At 42.1% G+C, this 13,695-nt stretch overlaps 1 protein-coding gene across 9 annotated transcripts in view; it reads right to left on the bottom strand.

Moving 5' to 3' along the window:
• RAD51B (RAD51 paralog B) overlaps positions 1–13,695 on the bottom strand; it is a 708,971-nt gene that overhangs the window by 167,786 nt on the left and 527,490 nt on the right. For all 9 annotated transcript variants that reach the window (XM_021099935.1, XM_005656349.3, XM_021099939.1 and 6 more), the window contains one exon: positions 9,030–9,133. In XM_021099935.1, the coding sequence (XP_020955594.1) occupies positions 9,030–9,133 (104 nt within the window). The remainder of the gene's footprint in view (positions 1–9,029; positions 9,134–13,695) is intronic.

Genomic DNA, 13,695 nt, shown 5'->3' with positions numbered 1-13,695 from the left:
CCTCCTGCCTCCCTTTCTCTCTCTGTTCCACTCAGACTTTTCAAACTAAAGATGCAAAGATCAAGAAATATGATAACCAAAAGACTCTCCCATACTGAGAAGACCAGACAAACAAAAGACCAGAGAACTCTAGTTTTCCCAAACCATCACACATCTTTAGCCCAGGAAGGTAGGTAACTGGAAGGTCAAGATTTAAGGAGGTGCCTCCATGAGCACAAATGACCATTTGCAGCAGAGGCATCCTGTTTGCAGGATGCCGTCTGTAAGTCATTCGACTGGGAAGTCCACGCTCACGGTGAGGTTCAACTTGGAAGAAGTCACTTATTCACATGTCTGGGCCCAGGAATTTAAAACGCTGACTTTCATCTGGTAATTCATTGTAATGTGGGGTGGGGGTGCCTTTTAAAAATATTTTTCTGCAGAATTCTGTAGAACCTTTTTATGAACCACTGAGAGTCAGAGGGAATATAAAAATCATGTGGCCTGCAAACCTAGTAATTTGACTGAGTTGGGGACCTTTCTGCCGAGTTTTCCTACTAAAAGTTAGCACTGTAAGGTGAAAATGGCAACAGATTAGAAATTGAGAGAATTTACTCTTAGTTCCGTTTCTACTGCGTCCTGGTTGTGTGACCCTAAATAAGTCACCCTAACTTGCTCACCTGCAACAAAGGGGCTAGAATCGAGTGTGGGTCTGAGAATCACCCTCTGGGTGGTCACGTGGGGAAGGGGGGCTGGGAGTCTTCATTGTTAACAAATACCTGGAGTTCTTAAGTTCGTTGGAGACAAGCATCACTGGATCAGAGGATCCACAAGGGGCATCTCAGATGGGACACTGTTGTATTCTAAAGGCTTTGTCCTAGGGAAAGTGCTGGTTCCTTTGTAAACAGTCCCTAGTTTACGTAGATACTGAATCCTTCTCTGCTTTTCCTAACTAAAGATGTCGCCTCATTTTCTTCTTGCTCATAACTAAGCAACCAAGGCAAAACTACAACATCCTGTCCAAGCTTCATGTTCAAATGAGCCAAGTAAATGTCAGCATCCTTGACTCCCAGGTCAACGCCTTGACCTAGAGATCTTGTAGCTGTTTCCTACGCTGTTTCGCTGGCCTGACAATGAGGTCTTCGGTTTGGTTCCAAAGCCCTCCGTCTCTTCTACTTCCTGCAACAGCTGAGATTTCTCTAGAACTCTCTCATCCACGTCTTTGCCCTGGTTTACTTAGCAAGTTAGAGCTGGGGCAGGGGATGTCACTGAAGAAGAGGATTTAGTACCAGACAGTGTGTAAAAAAAGTAAAAACCAGTCAGAGTGGTAGGAGAATGATGGAGGTGGCAAGATACAGGTGAAATGACAGGTTCATCACAGGGGAAGTCACCTAAACACTTGGTGAGGGGACCACTCACCCAGCCGCTGATGGTCAGCCGCTATGCTCCTCAAAGAGAGAAATGAGGACATGTATTAAGTCTTCCAGAAAAACAAATGCATTCCATCCACAGCTTGGTACTCCGTTCATGGAGGCCCCCCTATCTACTTTTTTTGGTGTTAAATTACCTGTTCTTTTTTGAAATGGTGGCGACACTCAATTTTGCAACTCTACTTGATTAAAAAAAATGTATTTAAAACCCTATGGTGGATCCTCAACCCTTGTTTTGGTTTGATTTTTATTTGAACTTCTATTGACCTCATGTGGCTCAAAATCTCCTAGGAAAATGGGTTCTCTCTCTCAGCAGAGGCACATGGTTTATTGCAGACAAAGCATCTGAAAGGGAGCACCCCCATCAGAAGCAGGGGAGCAGTGGTCCTGATGCATTTTTAACCATCAGTTTCCCATGGAACTACTTCGAGTGCAAGTTTTCCCTACCTGAGCCCATTCAGAAGGAGTGATTCTGGAGGTATGTGGACTTTTTCAAAGGGAGTTTGATAGAGGTTTTGGTAAATGGTGGAGAAGATACTGATATTCTTATTTCAAATGTGGAGCTAGAGAGAGGAAGTGTGTGCTTGGGTATGTGAGTTGTCCTTTCTCAGCCAGAGCCTGTCTTTCTGCTCCATGAGTCCTAGCCCACCATGTTCCTTTGCTGTTCCAGTGTGCTTCCAGGTGGGATTTCCTCAGATTTTAATATATTTATTTGCCTGGTGACCTGAAAAAAGAATGCTTTTAAAAGTCCCCCTTCTGGGTTCCCCTTTTATACATTCTCCCAGTCTCTCAATACCTGTTAGAGCACTTGTGATGGAAGAGTGTAGGCAGTGGGTTAGATTTCACACTTGAGCGGCTCTGAAAAGGGAGGGAACATTTATACCCAAGGCAATGTACTTGGCTGGGATTCTCTGTTCCCTTTGCTATTTCTGCAGAGATTTCTGCTTAAAAAGAAATTTCTCCCACCCCTGTAACACAGCCAAACTTCTCTGGCTGGATCAAGACACACACACACAGTCTCTTTGCCTAAGAAAAGCAGATGAGTTGAGGCAGAAGACAAGGCAACAAACACACTGAACAACCTGGAGCCATTTCACCAAGGTAGAGGGTGCATAACACTGTGACTTAACTTCAGGTAAAACATCATCTCCAACGTCTTTCTTGGTTTGGATGAATACGGATATATGCCTGACATTCTTGCTCCAAATCTGCCCTTCAGTTTATCTGGCAGAAAACATTTATCATCGTTTCTTTGGTTACTCAGTCCTTCATGAAGCCTTTCCAGCCACAGAGAGAACCTCAGACTTGCGGAAGAGAACAACCAAGATTTCCTATCTTTCCCCTCAACCCAAGTCCCCTTGCTGCCTGTGCCCTGAAAGCAGCCGGGGGAGCCCTCACTCACTCTGCCTGGGTCTACATTTAGACCTCTGGCTTGCCAACACAAAGGAATTCCATGTAGGATTTCAGGGAAGCCGGGCTCCCACTCTCCCACAGTTCCCAGCAGGCTGCTTCTGACAAAAGTTATTCCTATATGCAGTATTCTTTCAGTTTCTAAAGAAGTATCTGCTTGAGTTACAAGGTCTGATGCTGACCTTTTTCACTGACAATTACTAATACTTGAAAGGAATTTTTACACTGCAAAACTCAATTCCTATGGAGAAGAGTGATTCTAAACAAGCAATATGTCCTTCTTCCTCAAGACCAGGTCCAAGAATGGATGCAAGGAGTTTGCCTTTTTTTTTTTTCCCCAGATCTGTCTGTCTTTGTTTTTAAAAAAATTTTATGGAAATACAGTTGATTTATAATGTTGTGTTAGTTTCAAGAGTAAAGTGATTTGGTGTGTATATATATATGTATGTGTGTGTATATATATATATATATATATATATATATGTATGTATGTATATATATATTCTTTTTTTTTACACTCTCTTCCATTGTTGGTTGTTACAAGATATTGAGTAGAGTTCCCCGTGCTTTACAGCAGGTCGTTGCTGCTTATCTACTTTATATATAGGAGTATGTATGTGTTAATCCAATCTCCTAATGTATCCCCTTTTCAAGATACATGCACTGAAGATGTAAGTGCTGAGTATTTGCCTTGCCTCATAGGGTACACAAATAAGATTCAGTCACAGCCTTCAAGGAGCACATGATTAGGGTCTCACAGATACAAGACTAGAAACATGTGCTAGGTTCAACTGCATGCAAAACAGAAGGAAGAGGGGCTGATTAGGGCTGCAGGTTTTGGAAGTCTAACAGTGATGGTGTTTGAGTCTTTTAAAATGCAAAATGGGAAGTTCCCATTGTTTCACTGGAAACAAGCCTGACTAGTATCTGTGAGGATGTGTGTTCAATCCCTGGGTTTTGCTCAGTGGGTTAAGGATCTGGTATTGCATTGAGCTGTGTTGTAGGTTGCAGACGTGGCTCGGATCCCACATTGCTGTGGCTGTGGAGTGGGCCAGCAGCTGTAGCTCTGATTCAACCCCTAGCCAGGGAATTTCCATATGCCGCAGTGAAGCCCTAAAAAGCAACAAATAAAATAAAATAAAATAAAAATAAAATAAAATAAAATACAAAATGGATACTGAGAAAAGAATTATATCACCAGAAAGGAAACACTAAATATTTCCAAGATGCAAAACAACCTGGGACTTTGAGAAAAGCCTAAGAATTCAAGTAAGAATCAAGAATTTGAGTAATAGCAATTGGTCTTGTCAACAATTTACTGGGTACTTTAGATTCTTCCCTCAAGTGTTCTGTAACTTCAGGGTGCCTTCTAAATAGAAGATGAAAATATTATTATAAAGTCTATTTTAAATAAACCTCCTATATGAAAAAGTCACCTCTTTCCAATTTGTTGAAATAAGAGAGCCATAATATTTATTTCATCAAGAAGGTGTGAAGCTTAGGTGGGATTAATTTACTTCATAACTCCTTCCAGGGCACTTAAAAATTTATATAATCCCATATGTGGTTTGTACGAACAGACTTCATGAGGATTTGATGAGAAAGTGTATGAATATTTCATCAAGTTTTTTCATCATTCTCTCAAGTATAACCACCCTCATTCTAACGTTTCCAGTCCCCCATTACAAGGCACCTGGTTACTGTGAGAGCTTCCCAAAGGAAGTCCTCAGCCGATCCATTCTGTATGCTGCTGCCTCATTAATGGTCACAGAACCTTCCTTTGCTGTAATGACTGCTCCTTCCTCTATGCTTCCTGGATGCACTCTGCTGGTACAGCATGTACTCTTTATGTGCTTTTCTATTTCCCTAAGTAAATTGTAAACAACTACAGGACACCAACTCATATTTTGAATCTCTAGCATCTTACACAAAGAGGTGACTAAATAAAGGTTTGTGAATGAATGTGTGTACAAGCCCACTGCTCTGGGTAGAAGGCAAACCCCAGCCATTGTCTTCTGAACATGTGACTTGCCCTCCTGCTTCTCTTATTTTGCCGTTTGCCCTCACCCCCTTATCTTCCTTCTCCTTTCTCACTCCCTAATTGGATCTATTTAAGGCAGAGGTTTTAGACTTGGCTGCCCAGTAGAATCATTGGAGGAGTGGGGAGGAACTTTAAAAAGAAAATGAACACTGATGCCTGGTCCTATTGCCAGCAATTTTGATTTACTTGGTTGGGGTGACTCCCTGGTATTGGTATTTTGTAAATGCCTCTGTGGTGAGTGTGAAGTGCAGCTGGGCTTGCTGATTTAAAGTGATCAAGATCACTAAGACATGGAATCTAATAAAAATGATACAATAGAACTTATAAAACAGAAACATACTCGAAATCCAACTTACGTTTACCAAAGGGGAAATGTGGGGGGTAGGGAGGGATAAATTGGGGGGTGGGGTTGATATATACACACTACTATACATAAAATAGACAAGTAAAAAGGACCTACTGTATAGCACAGGGAAATTGACTCGATACTGTGTAATAACCCATACAGGAAAATAATTTGCAAAGGAATGGATAGGTGTATATGTATAAGTCATTTACTTTGCTGTATGCTTGAAATTAACACAACTTTGTAAGTCAGCTATGTTCCAATAAAATTTAAAAACATAATAATAAAGTGATCAAGTCTCGCCTTCTGAAAAGACAAATGTGACTCTGATGAGTTTACCTTCCTCTGGCTTCAAAGCAGTTATTGTCTTTTTTTTTTTGTATTCCTTTTCTAATATTTCATTGTTAGTATATAGAAATGTGACTAATTTCTGAATATTAATCTTATATCCTGCTACTTTGCTTAATTTGTTGATCAGTTGGAGTAGTTTTGTTTTTTTTTTTTTTTTTTGTCTTTTTGCTATTTCTTTGGGCTGCTCCCGTGGCATATGGAGGTTCCCAGGCTAGGGGTTGAATCGGAGCTGCAGCCACCAGCCTATGCCAGAGCCACAGCGACGCGGGATCCGAGCCGCATCTGCAACCTACACCACAGCTCACGGCAACACCGGATCGTTAACCCACTGAGCAAGGGCAGGGACCGAACCCGCAACCTCATGGTTCCTAGTCGGATTTGTTAACCACTGCGCCAAGATGGGAACTCCAAGCAAAGCAGTTATTGTCTTAACGACTTTATATATCACAAATCAAACTCATACCTGAATATGAGTCTGTTCTTTAACTTACACACTGTATTTTGGTTCATCTCCCATACAGACCAGAAGAACCCTGAAGGCAGGGACTGTGTCTTCTTTACATCCCCATACCATGCACAGAGTCGACCAAAACATATTTTTGATCATAAAAAGAAAAAAAAATCTAAGAACAAAACAACAACACTTAGTAGAAGCCATTTTAATCCTCCTCTAAGGATATGTCTTTGGTAAGAATAAGAACACTGCTAAAAGGGTGGGGCAGGATTGAAGCAGAGGAGGAAAGGAGTAAATAAAAGTCAAATGGAAAAAAGCTAAATTAGTCCAAAAGAAAATGTTCCCCAGCTTCTTAAGAGGGTTTTTACAAACACTGAAGCAGAATAAACAAGAGAATTAACTTGGCTTGTGCCCTGATAAGGAGATTTCTTTCTTGGTTATATAATTTTACAAAGTTTCCAGGGTGTAAAGAAAATAATCACCCAGGGAGGACTCCTCGCCTTGGACTATACAATTCAGCTCTCGGGTTAATCGGCTCGCAGATCTGCTTGGCTTGACCTGACCCTCTTCCAGTCCTGTGGTCTCAGACTAAGCCTCACATTCAAGAGGCTCTGTGCTCAATGTCACAGAAAGGGGATAAAACGTAATCCTTATTCCATAACCTTGATCCTTTGGTGCAGTGGCCTCTGCCTGCGCATTTGAAAAAAAAAAAAAAAAAAAAACCTATCCCCAAGTGGCTGGTGTTCCATGGGTCTGCCCACCTTAGGCTGATCCTCCTACTAAATTGTGTTCAAAGGAAATATTGTTTGGTGCAATTACCTTAAAGGGTAGCTTTAAAGAATTGTTTTGTGTGCATATCCCAGAAAAGGTTTATCTTCATATGGCTTCTCTACTTGGTCATAAAGTAAGAGCACAGGAAAGGCTCAGTGACTCACCAGGCACATCCTCTAAGGGGAGATAAGGTCATCAGATAGAGATGTGTCTTCTATATCAAAGTTTATCCTAGTTATTTGGTCATAAATTTAACAACTGGTCCCAAGAGGCACATGCATTTCTATACATTCACTAAAGTCCTTTTGCCTGGGTTGTCCATTTTAACATTGATCATATTTTAATTTCTAACTATTCTTTGAAAACATGATTCAAAGACATTTAACTCTGCTCTTGATTGATTAGTAATGATAGTAACAAGCTGTCCTCTGTAGATTAAGATAACACCGCTGACCCATCTAATAGGATGTGAGTTGATAGACTGTCACTGATCGATCCATTCTTCTCAGGACCAGTGGCCTGCATCTGACCTTATGAGTCAAGAACCCAGGGCCACCAAAATCCTCGTCACCAAAAGTACCCAAAATAATAGCATGTGTCCTACCAGCTACTTCCTGCTGACACTGATAAAATGGAAATGGCTGGATAATTTATTAAAACAAAAGGAAAGAAAAATGTGGCTCTAATGCCTTTATTTACTAAAAAATACTAACTAGAATTAGTAAAGCTCTGGGAACCTGGGCTTCATGGTACCATATCAGAAATGAATCATAAAATCAGTGAGCATCATCTAACATCTAAAACAGAGAGAAACTACAAGTTTTCAAGGAGTGAGGTGAGGGATCCATGAAAATAAATGAACTCACAAGGAACTCTCCTTCCTCAAATCAGAGTTTAGGTAGTGGTGCTTTACAATCCTTAATGATATCCCTGTTCACCGCAAGCAGGGTTTATTTAACATGATTTATGACTTCAGGTACAAACCGGAGGTCATCAGGCTCAACAGGAACATTTTCGGACATGCTCCAGGGAAAGAGAAGTGATGGATTTAGAGCTCAGGATCCTTGAATCATCAGGGAAAAGGTATCACTGAGGTAATGAGCACGCCAGGGCCTGAAAACTCAAGAATGTTCCCCTAAATGAAAACAAGCAGCTCGATCTTCTCAGAACATGGCTGACTCAATCATCTAGCTGGAATGTTATTTACACAGTCCCCAGCAAACTAAGAAGGCTCCTCCGGTCTGTAACCAAGGGCACTCTGAAAGTTACATCTGGAACAGGCAAAGGCTCATGTCTGTTTTTGATGATTCCTGATTCCTTGAAAAAGAGCCAGTTTACCTCATTCAGGTAAATTCCCCTCCCACCCCCTTCTCCAGGAAGGACCACCAGTAGGATATTTCATGCCTCTTTCGTGAATAACTCAGATCTGTCATATATTCAGCAAGATGGGCAAATCTGCCTTCTGAAGTTTGCCCCATTTAACACATCAGAATAATCACCCTGTCTTCTTCCTCCTGCTTGCAGGAGAGGTCGTGATGGAACCTGGTCCACACAAGCAGGATAAAGCTGAAGCTGGACATCAGGAAAAATAAACTGGCTAATTAGGACACATTTTACCAAAGGGGTCAGCCTGTGGTGTCCTTTTCTTTGGATCAAGAGGGAAGATTAAGAAAGATACAGAAAGAAACTTTTTTTGGGTAGAAGAGGGAATTTCTCACTTGAGTCAAGGAGAGGAAGCGTCAACAGAGAGCTGTGAGAGAGTCATTATCCTTTTGGATAATCGCTGGCATCATTCAATGTTTTAATCTACTGGTTTATGAGTTAATGCAAAAGTCCCAGGATCTGGGTATTCACTTAGCAGGATTTCAAAACACACTGACCTCAAGAAAAAGCACCATTGTTATTTAATTTGTATACAAATTATCTAGTCCTCAACAAACACCAACCAAGAGCCATGACCATTCACTGAGACCCCTAGAGGTGTGGACCTTGGTCATTCACAAGTTGTTGGCAAGTATCAGGGGACAAGCTAACTCTAGGGGGTCTATTTTTATATTTTTTTTCCTGCATGTGACCTGTCTCCCCACTTTAACTGCTATTGAGTCAGGCAGGGAGGCTGGTTTCTTTACCCACCCTCGGATTGTGCTGGCCCAGAACAGATAGGGTGGCCAGTGCTTTTAGAAGATGAACACAGACTGGTACATCTTGTTCTCTCACCTTGATGGAGAATATTGTCAAAGTACTCACCTGTCTTTTCTCTGAACCAAGGTACTGGAGAATCAGCCGGGTGTTCACACTGTGACTCCAGGTGTTTCCTAGTGCAGCTGTCATACAGCTGGATCCAGAAGTGCCTGAAACGAAACAGGGCAAACGAAATGTGATTATGGACACCCTTTCTTGTCACGCTGTTTCGCATAAAGAGAAGTCCAGTGGCCACTCATTGCTCAGAGAGTACTTGGGGGTCCGGTTATGAAAGTTGATGAAGTAGAGAAGAAGGAGACGGGTTAAGGGACATGAGACTAAAAAGAAAAACTCACATGAGTTGCCATTGGGCTCAGTGAAACTGACCACCCCTGGGGCTCAGAGATAACAAAAATTATGTATCAATAAGAGCTTCCATTCCAAGGCAGCTTGGAGCTATTGTTAATAATAAATTAAGCCACTCAACATTCATGGCAGAAAGGCATAACACTACTTACTACACAGAATAAGAGCCGGTTATGCAATAGTCTTAGTTTAATAGAGGAATAAGACTTTTCCAGCTTGATAAGAGTCTTATTTCAATATTCCTTATCAATATAGAAATGATGGCATATGTATATAAAATTCCTACATTTTTCCAGCTTCTGCACATACACACACCCAGAAGAGGAATCTGGAAGATCTCACCATTTCATATCTAATCTGTGGTAGACAGTCTTATCCAAAGAGAAACATTCTTTTACCTTCTAAGACTTTCCTATAAGCAGGAGGATCTGAAGTAAATTTTATCTGGGTTTCTAGTCTACACCATGTTGCACTTCAGCTACTCTCTGACATCTCCGGAGCTTCACTGGTCCCTCCTGACATCACCAGGAGGAACCCATTCCCACGCTCCTCCTCTTTTTCGTCGTTAGAGGAAGGCTCGCAAGTCCCACTACTTAGAAGCCAGCCCCTACTACATATCTACACATCCTGAGGTCCCCTCCAAACTCTATGCCCACTCTGGCCCTGGCCATGGGAGGGGTCCTAGCCTTGCCCAAGGAGGCATAGTGGGACTTGTAGTTTGCCTTTTATCCTCAAGATACCATCTCTTTCCAAAGAGGAGATCAAGTGCCAAAAAGCTGAAGTCCACTGACTCAGCTAAAACAAAAGGAGGCCTTGAGTTTCTCATTTGTTGCCTGCTCACAGCGTCACTTGATTGTCACCTCTCTGTGTGGAATAGGAATTGGTCCTCTTTTCTGGGCCAGCATCTTTCAGGGTGGTTTCTCAACTTTGCCTGACCCTAAGCTCCTGGGCTCAAATCTAGAGACAGATGAATGTGGTTCAGTGGTTCTAGGCTGGAAGTGATTAAAAAAATTTTTATTAATGTATAGTTAATTTATAATGATGTATTAATTTCTGCTATACAGCAAAGTGATTCAAATACATATATAAATATATCTGAATATATATATCTGAATATACACATATATACACACACACATACATGCACACACAGACATATACATTGTTTTTTCATACTATTTTCCATTGTGGTTTATCAAAGGGTATTGAATACAATTCCCTGTGCTATACAGTATGGCTTTGTTGTTTATCCATCCTATATATAATAGTTTGCATCTGCTAATCCCAAACTCCTAATCCTTCCCTCCCCTGCCCCTGCTTCCCCTTGGCAACCACAAGCCTATTCTCTACATCTGTGAGCCTGTTTCTGTATCATTGATATGTTCATTTGTGTTGTGTTTCATATTCCACATGTAAGTGATATCCTATCAATATGTCTTTCTCTTTAATCTCTAGGTCCATCTATGTTGCTGCAAATGGCATTTCATTCTTTTTTACAGCTGAGTAATATTCCATTGCATACGTATACCACATCTTCCTTAACCATTCATCTGTTGATGGACATTTAGGTTGCTTCCATTCTTGGGAGTAGTGCTGCTATGAACATAAGGGTGCATGTATCTTTACAGATTAGAGTTTTCTCCAAATATATGCCCAGGAGTGGGATGCTGGACCATATGGCAACTCTATTATTGGTTTTTTGAGGAACCTCCATATTGTTTTCCATAGTGGCAGCACCAACTTACATTCCCACTGACAGTGTAGGAAGGCTCCCTTTTGAGGCTGGGGGGAATTTTGTGGGCAATGCCTAGGTGGGAGTATGATGGCATCTAGAGGGTAGAGGCCAGGGATGCTGCCAAACACCCCGTGAGGCACAGACCATCCTCCACAAAGTATCCAGCCCCAAACACAATAGTGCCCATGTTGAGAACCCACGGGTTAGGAAAAAACAACCATATGTTTCCTCTGGTTTGTGCAGGCACAGGAGTGAATTAGACAGACTCAACACCCGGGGCCTCAACAAGCCTGGGGATTTCAGAGTGAGGGAGAATTTAGTGTAGGAAAGAATAAAATTTAGGGTGACCATGCACACAATTTAGAACACACACAAAGTAATTTGAGAACAAAAAATCTAGATTGTGCTGATCTGATCATACCGCTCCCCTCCTTAAAATCCTTCCATGGTCCTCCTGCCTGAGGATGAAACACTAACTTCTGAACTAGGTGTTCTGAGCACTTGGTTGTCTGCATCTGTGTCTCTCTCCAGCCCTAGTTCTCTAAGTTCTCTCAGTGGGTGGTCAGTAACCTCCTGTCTTCTCTGTCCCCATCCTCCTTGACCTCTTGCCAGTAGTTGATCCCCTCTTCAGCATCCAATACAGCATCCTCTCTGTTTCTCCTTATACCAACCATGTTGATTCCTCCTTTTCCTTCTCTGCTTCTCTCCTCCCTCTCTCCTTCGTTCTGGGTGAGCCTCAGAGACCTGGCCATGACCCAATTTTTGACACCCACATACCTTCAGTGGCTAGGAAGATAATGAATATTTATAAAGAGGCCAGGTGTCTGTATCTTAACATGTAGAAATTCTTCACTACCACCAAGAGCTGTCCTCTCTTCCATTCTCCCTGAAATACATAACCCTCTCAGCCTGTTTTTCATTTTCTGCTTTTTGACGGAGACACATTAATCAAGAGGTATTTTCTGCTATAAGAAAATCAACATGGCAAGAAAACCAACATGGCAAGAACAATGGCCACCAATGTCCCTTTTGCTTGCGTTTTTACAAAACAGCTTTGTTGAGATAATTCACATTTGTAGAATCTACCTGTCTAAAGGGCATGGCTCAATGGTTTTTACTATATTCAGAATTGCTTAACTATCGCCACAGTCAACTGTAGAAGTTTCATTGCCCCAAGAAATAACCCTTAGCCATAAGCCTCCAGCCCCTCTGTCCTGCCCTTCAGCCCTAGGCAATCACTCATCCACTTTTTGTTTAATATGAAGTGTTAGGAGCTGATAGGGAGGAGTGGAGACTGCGGGGAGTGCGACAACTCATCCATGGTCTCCAGAGGACAGCCCCTGCCCAGCTCAGCTGCTGTCAGATGGCAAGAGGAGTTCATGGTTAGCCACATCTTTTTGATCTTTTAATTGTTAAGATCAATACTTTAAGTATAACCTTCTGATGGTAAAATGTTGGCTTATTTTTAAAAAATTTCTTTAAACACAAAATTTCTGAAACATACTGATGAGCCATGTATGACTCATTCTTGCTAAGCTTGGAATGTCCTCTCTATATGGCATGTCCTCCCCGTGACAAGGATGACACCCCCAGGTGGATGACTCCTGAGCCTTTTCTCAACCTCCCACTCACTGCCGCACTCCCCCATTTTCAACTCCACAATCTGCCTGCCTGACATGATGAATTAGGGCACCATAAATTCAGTATCTCTAAGTCTGGCTCTTACCTTCCCTTATAAACTTGCTCCTCTTTCTTTGACCTTCTGGTTAACCTTGTGGAAACCTCAGTTCCATTTAAACATTTCTCCTGCTGCTGTGTTTCTCAATCCCAATGACCTGCAAAGTCGGATGGATTTCACTATCTCACCTACATCCATTCTTCCTACCTCGGCCTGTATCAGACCCACAGAAGTTTTCTAACTGCTCTCCATGCTGCTGTCAGTTTCTCCCCATAAGAAAGCATCCTGGCATTCCTGTTGCGGTATCCATGAGGACGTGGGTTCAATCCCTGGCCTTGCTCAGTGGGTTAAAAATCCAGCATTGCCGTGAGCTGTGGTGTAGTTCACAGATGCGGCTCAGATCTGGTGTTGCTGTGGCTGTGGTGTAGGCCGGCAGCTGCAGCTCCGATTCGACCCCTAGCCTGGGAACCTCCATATGCTGTGGGCGTGGCCCTAAAAAAAAAAAGAAAAGAAAAGAAAACACCCTCTATTGCACTGCCAGATTGATCTCCCCCCACACACGTCTAAGTGTGCTACCCTGCCACTTATGATCAGCATGCTCAAACACTTTCAGTGGCTCCCAAGTGCCTGCTAAGAATTCTAAATTCCCAACACTGGCATTCAAAACTTTTACAGTCTCTGCCTAACCTGCCTCTCCACACGTCTTCCTTCATTCCACTTCATACATACTCAGCAATAATTGAATCACTTCTTTCCCATGTCCCCTCCACACTGGAATGCCTACTGCCCGGAATATGCTAATTATCCCCAACTGTTAGCTCATTATTCTTTACTGTAATGTCTCATAGCAGCTGACAAGTCTTCAACACTGCTTCTTACAGGCCATTTCCCTGATCATCCCTGGACTAAAGCCTTCCTCCTCTAAATCCCATAACCCTTCATTTCTTTTGTTC

The sequence above is a fragment of the Sus scrofa genome, chromosome 7 (assembly GCF_000003025.6).
Source record: "Sus scrofa isolate TJ Tabasco breed Duroc chromosome 7, Sscrofa11.1, whole genome shotgun sequence".
NCBI lineage: Eukaryota > Metazoa > Chordata > Mammalia > Artiodactyla > Suidae > Sus > Sus scrofa.
Note: the sequence above shows the minus strand (reverse complement) of the source record. Positions and strands in the feature narration are given on the sequence as shown.